The sequence below is a fragment of the Bidens hawaiensis genome, unplaced genomic scaffold (assembly GCF_021521415.1).
Source record: "Bidens hawaiensis isolate Kalapana, Puna unplaced genomic scaffold, B.hawaiensis_p1.1 tig00025597_1, whole genome shotgun sequence".
In the NCBI taxonomy this organism is placed as follows: Eukaryota; Viridiplantae; Streptophyta; class Magnoliopsida; order Asterales; family Asteraceae; genus Bidens; species Bidens hawaiensis.
Genome location: NW_027494096.1, coordinates 30,006 through 39,275, shown reverse-complemented (window position 1 = coordinate 39,275; position 9,270 = coordinate 30,006). Strand labels below are relative to the sequence as shown.

Below are 9,270 nucleotides of genomic sequence, written 5' to 3'. Positions count from 1 at the left end.
CAAGCTGGATGGTGTAGGTGGAAAGCAGCCACTGGGGTTTTGTGCGACAAGCGGTTCCCATCTAAATTAAAGGGGAAATTCTATAGACTCGCAGTTAGACCTTCAATGTTGTATGGAACAGACTGTTGGGCCATCAAGAAGACACAGGAGCGCAGGATGGAGGTGGCAGAGATGAGGATGCTGAGGTGGATGTGCGGACACACTAGATTAGATACGATTAGAAATGAGGTCTTTAGGGAAAGATTAGGAATAGTTAGCATATCAGAGAAAATAAAGGAAGGGAGATTGAGATGGTTTGGGCATGTGAAGAGGAGACCGACAACAGCGCCAGTTAGAGTAGTGGAAGCCTTCATTGTGGAAGGAAAGAGGAGTAGAGGCAGACCTAAATTGACTTGGGATGAGAGAATTAGACATGACTTGATAGAGTTGCACCTCTCTGAGGACATGGTTCAAGATAGAGATTCGTGGAGACGTAGGATTAAGGTTAGCGACTTCTAGGGGAAGGCACCTAGTTAGCTTAGCTTTCTATGTAGGGTCTAGTTGGCTAGTCTTGATCCTTGTTGTTTATGAATATATTTTTGTTTTGATGCTGCTTTTTGTTTCTTATGCCCTTTTCTTAGTAGGTTACAGATTCCTTGCTTTTTTGGTAGTTTGTTATCTATGTATTGCTAAGTGTCTTTTGCTTGTAGGATGTATGTTTACTATGATTACCTGTATGTAGCTTTATGAGCCGGGGGTCTCTCTGGAAGCAGCCTCTCTATTCTCTCGGATAGAGGAAAGACTTGCCTACATCCCACCCTCCCCTGACCCTACCGATAGCGTGCTATGCGGTGGGATATACAGGGCTTGATTGATTGATTGATATTAATCTTTCATGAACAACAAGAAAATGTTCCAAAGCGATTAGGGTTATACAGTTTCAGTAAAATCAAGCTTGATCAGAAAATTAGATCCGATCTTATAGCTCAGGTGATAGCGGATTATGACCCGAAGAAACGATGCAGTTTCGTAAATGGTAAACGGGTTCGTGTGAGTCGGGCCGATTTAGCCCGGGCTTTGGCATTGCTTGTTGGAAAACAGGGTGTTAATAATATTAATGGGAATGTGTTTTCGGGTGAGGAAATAGAGTTTGTGGATGATTTTGTGTTTAATTGGATGCTTATACACGAAGAGTCGTGGGTTATGCCCGAAAAGATAGTCCGGAGAAGCTGGATTCGACTAGTTTGATTTGGTGTAAAATTGAGAGGGAGTTGTGTTTGGGAGTGAAACTTGTTGATTGTTATTATGCGTCGCATTTGCAGCGTTTGATACGGTCACAATGTGAGCAGCTTTTCGAGGTGGACGGAGATGATGAAGAACGTGTAGTGAAAGTTTCCGGTGATGCGGAGTTGACTTTAGGGCATGTAACTATGGATGAACATAAGGGTTTAAACGACAGTTTGGGTGAACGGTTGTTGCAGCGTTGTCAACTTGGTGATTTGAATAATAATGAAGTGAAGGTTGAAGACGTTGTTGATGAACGAGCTGTAAAAGTGGAGGATGATGAGGTTAAAGAAGATGGAGAACATATAGAGAAAGTATCGATTGTTGAAGAAGACATTGCGGAGTTGACTTTAGGGCATGTAACTATGGATGATCAGGTGGATTTATACAACCTTTGGGTGAACAGTTGTTGCAGCGTTGTCATACTATTGATTTGAATAATAACGTAGAAGCGAAGGTTGTAGATGTTGTAGATGAACAGATTGTACAAGTGGAGGATGATGAGGTTAAAGAAGATGAAGATGAAGATGATGGAGAACGTGTAGAGAAAGTGTTTGTTGTTCAAGAAGACGCTGCGGAGTTGACTTTAGGGGATGCAACTATGGACGAGAAGGTGGATATAAACAACAATTTGGGTGAACAGTTGTTGCAGCGTTGTCAAACTAATGATTTGAATATTAATGAAGAAGTGAAGGTTGAAGACGTGGCTGATGAACAGATTGTAGAAGTGGAGGCTGATGAGATTAAAGAAGATGGAGAACATATAAAGGAAGTCTCTATTGTACAAGAAGACGGATTTCAGTTGAGTTTAGGCCATGAAACTGTGGATTTGACGAATAATTCGGGTGGACAGTTGTTGCAGCTCTGTCAAAATTGTGATTTGAATGATAATAATAATAATAATAATGAAGAAGAAGTTAAAGTTACCTTCGCATATGTAGGTTATGTGGAAAAAGTAAACTACCATAATTTGCACATGTGTAAATTTTATATTAAATGAACTCCGTTTATATTTATGTGGCATTTCAATCAATTTTGTACATTTTAAAATTTAAAAAAAATTGAATCGAATCATTTATATTTTTAGTTCAGTTCTCGCAAAAATATGCCCCCCCCCCAACACACACAACACATATATAAGTTAAGATATCTGCGATATATATGATCTAGTACCAACCTAGCCTAACAAAGTTGTCTAATAGTACAAAACCAAACTTCAACCAAAACCAACAAGTTTCTACTTCAAGGATTTATATACTTATATTTACTTTTATACTTCACGGATTTTATGCGTTGTATATTACTTCTTTGCAATATCTAGTTGATTTAAGTCCCACACTTCCAATCAAACCAAGCGGATTTATAAGCTTGGTTACATTTTTTCAACTGAAATTTACATATTTGTTTAATCAAATCTTGATAATAGTTCTAATATCGGTCCCAAATTTGTCATTTTTTAAATCATAAGCAAAAATGTGTTTGATTGATAATGTGATTACAAAACTGCATATGCAATTTACGTTATATAAGTTCATCCAAAAACATGATAAGTTTGAACCCCCCTACATCACACCTTTCACCCAACCAAGTTTCCAAACAATTTTTCAATGTTATTATTACACCCTTGTATGATTCTCAACCAATGTACACATGCAATACACCTTTCAGCATTCATATAGTGAGGTATATAATGATACAAACACCATTTAGTTGATAGGTATCATCATTCAATGATATCAACAACTTAACTGTGTTAGAATTTTTACCTTTGGTGATGTAGTTATGCCAATCAACTGTTCATATAGCCTATACATGGTTCTAAACATCTGAATTACGTCTTCCAATATGTCGGTATCATGGTTTTTGATTTATCATTTTATTTATTTTATCATATTTGAATATTAGAGGTTTATAATCTATGGAATATTCAGTCAACATGAAGTCAGGATGGCCGAGTGGTCTAAGGCGCCAGACTCAAGTTCTGGTCTTCGAGAGAGGGCGTGGGTTCAAATCCCACTTCTGACATTCTCTTGTTTTTTTTTTTATTTTTTTAACATCTTATGTGCCAGACACACATTTTTTCAGCTGTTGTCACAGTTTCATGCATATAGTTTTTTTCTTCAGTTGTAAAATGTCATGTTGTTCTGATATGGCACTTTTAAAAACATTATATAATTACATCGAAAACATGTAAAATGCCTGGTGTGCGCAATCAGAGATCCTTTACAAAAGTGCACAGACGTCCCATGGTAGATAAGTGGGTCACCCGTAACTGCAGTCTCAGGGCCATGGATCAATCATCCAACCAATGGTTGTATATTTCTCAACAACAGGTCAATCTTGATATGCGTAGTCAAGGTTAGTTATCAACAAAGGCAAAATGAATAAATATAAATATCGAGCAACACCGCAAGATCAACAAACACAAAAATTAAATGATGAAACATCACCTAACAATGTATTACAAAATACCAAAGAAAGAAAGAACGAAAGAAGAGAGATTACAACATAAAATGGTGATAAAATAAAGTCTTGCAATTTAAAGCTATATGAAAACTCAACCAACAATATTATGCTATTTCCCAATTATCCTTGGTAAACAAAATGAACCATATAAACAGCCATAACAAGTGTCCCATAAAATATAACTAACAAATGAAATGACAATGACAATACATTTGTAACATAATAGGATCTTGTTATCTTACAACTTGGGTTTTGTCATCACCGCCCGATGGTTTCTACCTTATGTATTGCTTTCATTAAATCCATTTCGGTTTCGTGGTTTTTTGAGTGAATTTTGATGCACTGATGTCTGTGTTCAGGTTTAGTTTTGGTAATGATGCTGCAACCTTTAGTTATTTATTACTAATACATGTTAATCAATCTAGTCAGGATGGCCGAGTGGTCTAAGGCGCCAGACTCAAGTTCTGGTCTTCAAAAGAGGGTGTGGGTTCAAATCCCACTTCTGACATTTCTTTTTTATTTTTTTTTTATTTTTTATTTTTTCTTTTTTATTTTTACATTTTATATCCCAGACACATATTCTTTCTGCTGGTGTCACTTTTGATCCTTAAGTTCAAACTTATAAAACAAAAGGTAATAATTTAGGTGTTAAAAAACCAAACTGGAGATGCAGTCTCTTTTTAAATGGTGAGTTTCAACTTTCAAGTGGCCATTCCCAACAAATATTTAAATATCATAATATGGTTGGTTTCTGTTAGTCGTTGCTCATGGGTTCTTCAGATTGAGTTTCAATAAATGCGCAATTGACCCACTATGTTATTTAATTCAAATGTAGGCCACGTCATAAAAAAAACTAACATTGTTAACTTTTTTCAGTTATGTGATCGTTGGAGATTATTTATAAACATTATCTGATTTGGAAGTAATTCAATCCAATAGATCAAGGCCGGGATTATTAAAATCCAATTTTTCACAATAAAATGATCACTTGATATTTTGATAATAAAAATGTGGTCATATCTTCAACACTGCTATATTGAAAAAGTTGTAAAATCTGTTTTTTTTGGTTGAATTTTAAAAGAAAAAATATGAACTTGTTTGTCGCAAATTATTATAACATTATTTTCATTATGATTAAACATACTCAAAAAATTATCCAGATAGAAGAAGCATAATACTGTAAATAATGACCCCTTTAGCATGAAAAGCCTAAATCAAAATTCTTGGATTCCATAGATGAAACAAGTCTCAAACAGCCTTAACAAGTGTGCCATATAACATTACTAACAAATGAAATAGAAAAAAAAACATTTGTAACAAAATTAGATCAAAACTGGGCATTTCGACATGCGGATGCTAATATCTTGCAACTTGAGTGTTGTCATCACCACCACCGCGGTTTCTTCCATACGGAGTTCTTTCACTAAACCCATTTCGGCTTCGTGGCTTTTGCCTGAACTTTGATGCACTACTGTCTATGTTCAAGTTCAGTTTAGGAGGATCAGCAAAGCAAAATGATGCTGCAACCGCCTGTCACAAATAACCAATGCAATTTAAACAACTAAAGTCACACATACATCCCATTTTAATTACTTAGCAACCAAAAAGAAAACAATTGCTATGTTACCTGTGTATCGAGGCGGTGAACATTAAAGATGTCCTTCATGGAGTGTGAGTTATAAGCTAACAGGTACGATCTGTATGCGTCTTTAGCCGATTTGTTTAAGTAATAATTGGTGCTAACTAGTTTTTCCTGCATTACAAAAATATTAAACAAATGACCTGTTATAAGGACTATAAATGTGACAAAGCAAGCAAATACATACCAGGTGAGACTGCACGTTAGCTATCTTCTTTTCATCAAATTCATACTCCTTAACTGGTACTTTTGCAGCCTAACAACCAACACCCAAAATAAACAGTACCCGTTAAAATAAAAATTAAAAGTTAAGTACACTAATGGTCCATGTGGTTTGGCTTAAGTCACATCTTTGGGGAAAGTTTTAAAAGTTGCAAGTTGGTGTTTGTTGTTCAGCTTTGCAACGTAATTGGGGTCTAAGACTAACTTCCGTTAAATTGTCTGTTAAATTCATGTAAAATGACAAACATACCCTTTTTAGGACTATTTGTGTAAATAAGTAAGAACCAACACTTTTTTTAAACATATAGCTATTTTCACCAATGATCCCTGAATATATCTATTGACATCAATGGTCCCTGTGTTAATGCAGTCAAAGGGTATTTTTGTCATTTTACATGAATTTAACAGGAAAGTTAACTACAGTTGGTCTTAGACCCCAAACTTGTTACAAAACCGAAACCACCAAACCCAAACTTGCAACTTTTAGGACTTGGTACCCATATATATGCCATTAGCTAAACAACAGAGATTATTATTGTTAAATAACTCTAATATTAGAACTAAACAAAATTATTGATACTCAACGTACCTTGAGATATCGAAGAAACTGCAACTCTTCCGGGATAAGAAATAGTAAAGCATTTCCTTTTGCGCCTTCTCCGCGAGCAGTACGACCCACTCGATGAATATATTCCTGTAGATAAATGCATGTGTATAATATACATATAAAACAAAAATATAAAAACAAAATACAACAAATAATTTAAGGTAAACACACCTTTGGTTCATCTGGAGGATCATACTGCACAATCCAGTCCTATATTGCAAAAAACCACAGTTAAGAAGTATTCAATCTACAAAACACGATTCCGAACTTGCGACCATGTTAACCCCATTTACTTAATTGAAGAATAAAAAAACATACCACAGCAGGAATATCAAGACCACGAGCTGCAACATCGGTACACAATAATATTCCTTTCTCTGCTTTGCAAAAGTCAAAAAACGTGGAAGTTCGTTTCTGCTGCTTTTGTTTCCCGTGAATATCAAAACAATCGACTTGAATATACTTAAGAAGCTCGGAATGAAATTTAACCGAATTACATGAAGAAAAGAAAACCATCACTTTCTTTGACAAATTCCTTTTTAGAAAGGAATATAAAAGTAAGAATCTTTTTGCACTTGGCACCACACAATAACCTTGTTGCAAACCTTCATTCGTCACCTAAAATATTCATCATATTATTTAACAAAAGTTCATAAAGTTACAATGAAACATGACAAAAAAACAGTTTGTTTACCCTCGATCTCCCGGTATCTACATCAATGTATACTGGAGTAGTTTGAAATGATAAGCGTGCAAGATCCTCAACCTGAAACAGAGAATAAGTAAGCACGGAGACATAATAAAGATGACAAATGTTTTGACTTCAAAATTGTACCTTCTTAGTCTGAGTGGCGGAAAACAAAGCAGTTTGCCTTGTCTGCATGTTTAAGAAAAACATAGTTTAATATAAACTAAATATTACAAAAGAATTCATGATGTGATATAAACATGCTACAAAGCATACCTTTGGTAGGATTTTAATTATCTGCTTCATTTCTTCTTCAAAGTTAGCTTCCAAAATTCTATCAGCTTCATCAATCACAAAGCACTGCAAAATCTGAATATGAGTATCTAAAAAAGAAAGGTAATAAATGGTTTTTAACTGCAATTGTACCTTAAGGTTTTTATATATAAAGCCTTTTGTGTTTTGAAGATGATCAAGAAGTCGACCAGGAGTCGCTACCAACAAATTTACACCCTTCACAATCCGCTCCGCTTCTCCTTTTCGAGCTGCACCGCCAATAACGAGCCCGAGAGTTTGCGAGTGATACTTTAGAAGGTCTTTGGCAACTGCATGAGTCTGTACCATATAATATTATAATAATATTCCATTATAATTAATCTCATACTATATGACACTTTTCTTTAGGCCTGTAAGCGAACCAAATGAACACGAACGGGGCATATTTGTGCTCGTTTGTTTAACTTTAACCAAACAAACTATCGAACATGAACGGTTAAATGAACGTGGTTTTCTTGTTTGTGTTTGTTTGTTAAAAAAAATAAGCGTGTTTGTTTACATGCCTACTTTTCTTTCCACATTTGACACTACGTTTGTCTTCGTAAAACTATGATTGTTATACGGTTGCTAAATATATGTTTCATTATATATTGCTTTGTTTTCTTTTAGATGATTTTTGTATCTATACAACATTAGACAAGACATGACTGACCACTAACAAAATGCCAACAACTGCATATGCAAAAACATATCATGCCTGTATCGCAAGCTCCCTTGTAGGACAGATAACAACAACACCAGTCCCGTTTCTCGGCGCAAACCGAGCATGATACAACAGTTCAACCGCTGGCACAAGAAACGCTAAGGTTTTACCAGAACCCGTCCTTGCAGCTCCAAGAACATCTCTCCCTTCCAAAAGTGGCGGAATTGATCTCGCTTGTATCTGCAATCACAACACACAAATCAAACAACATTTCCAACTTAAAAGCTAAATCATCAAAAACAAAAGTGGGTTCATTAAGCAACACCAGAAAAACGTAAAACCGACTCAAACGAACTCCAATTCCACTCATTCCAGAAACCGTAAACCCTAAAGTATGCAACTTGATTGAAATATGAAACAAATGAGAGTAAAAAAAATACTAACTTGAGTCATATACTGAAAGCCCATATCGATGATAGCTTTCAATGTCGGTTCGGATAACGGTAAAGCTGTAAAAGAATCATTACTCATAATACCAAATTCACCACCACTCTTCTTCACTTTCTTCTCTGTATTCATTTCTTCTTCTTCATCAGTTTGTGGTGTATCTTCTTCTGCAATGGTCGTCTGTGGTTCTTTGTCGCCATTAACGTGTGCCAATTCCTCGGATTCTTGTTGTTCTACAACAGTCTTTTTGTTCTTGCTTCGCTTACGTTTCTTCTTAGCTTGAACGTTTTCAATTTGGGGATTAGGGTTTTTGTCGACAACTGCCATAGCTGCTATTGGTTGCCACCACTGTCTCTGTTTAAGGCCTTCGAGCATACGATTGATTGAAGCAATCAGATATAAATTGTGAAAGCTGAAGAAGATTAGGGTTCTAAAGGGACGGAGAAATTAGGGTTTAACTAATAAACCATAAGCGAAAATTTAACTGGGGTTTAATGCGCTACTAATATTATTTATTTGAGTTTATTAACCATGAAATTTCACTGATATGTTTATTACTGTTTAGAAAAGGCCAGTGGCGCTACTTATTGTCCGTTTACACGTCCTCTCTATAAATGTTAATTGTATACACTACCTTTTTATCGAAATACATAGAGATATTGAATATTATTTTGTTATTGTAATTATATACAAAAAAAAATTAAAACTAAGGACTTAATTGGTACTGGCGTGATGGGATGAATAATTAAAATAATTTAATGAGTGAATAGAATGGACATTGATCGAAATTGATCATTACCATTGCATTACCTAGTTCGGTTGCCATACAAAATGAATGGAATTTAAATGTGGTGGTGGCGGCGGTTGCATGTGGTGGTGCCCAGTAGTAGTGTTGGTGATTGTGGCGGCCGATGGTGGTGGTTGAGGAAATGGAATGAAAAGAAAAACATACCGGAGATAGA

General features: G+C 35.5%; 1 protein-coding gene and 2 non-coding genes across 3 annotated transcripts; 2 read left to right on the top strand and 1 right to left on the bottom strand.

Annotated features, from left to right (window-relative positions):
* Positions 1–3,204: 3,204 nt before the first annotated feature.
* On the top strand, positions 3,205–3,288 carry TRNAL-CAA (transfer RNA leucine (anticodon CAA)). Its single transcript has one exon. It is a non-coding gene; the product is annotated as a tRNA-Leu (tRNA).
* An 865-nt stretch (positions 3,289–4,153) lies between these two features.
* Positions 4,154–4,237, top strand: TRNAL-CAA (transfer RNA leucine (anticodon CAA)). The gene has a single exon. It is a non-coding gene; the product is annotated as a tRNA-Leu (tRNA).
* Positions 4,238–4,932: 695 nt separating this feature from the next.
* LOC143571863 (ATP-dependent RNA helicase HAS1-like) lies at positions 4,933–8,764 on the bottom strand. The gene is made up of 12 exons (XM_077057178.1): positions 8,306–8,764; positions 7,916–8,101; positions 7,312–7,497; positions 7,162–7,245; positions 7,033–7,074; positions 6,892–6,963; positions 6,516–6,815; positions 6,369–6,407; positions 6,180–6,284; positions 5,556–5,624; positions 5,357–5,482; positions 4,933–5,259 (listed from the first exon to the last, which is right to left on the bottom strand). The coding sequence occupies exons 1-12, from the start codon at positions 8,681–8,683 to the stop codon at positions 5,086–5,088; spliced, it is 1,761 nt and encodes a 586-aa protein (XP_076913293.1). The 5' UTR covers positions 8,684–8,764; the 3' UTR covers positions 4,933–5,085.
* Positions 8,765–9,270: the final 506 nt, after the last annotated feature.

Bases quoted from the DNA above. Each gene is read 5' to 3' on its own strand.
- LOC143571863 (XM_077057178.1), bottom strand. From the start codon at position 8,683: ATGCTCGAAGGCCTTAAACAGAGACAGTGGTGGCAACCAATAGCAGCT. The intron at 8,102-8,305 runs GTTAGTATTTTT...TTGTGATTGCAG, and splicing joins GCTTTCAGTATATGACTCAA to ATACAAGCGAGATCAATTCC. The intron at 7,246-7,311 runs GTACAATTGCAG...CAGATTTTGCAG, and splicing joins TTATATATAAAAACCTTAAG to TGCTTTGTGATTGATGAAGC.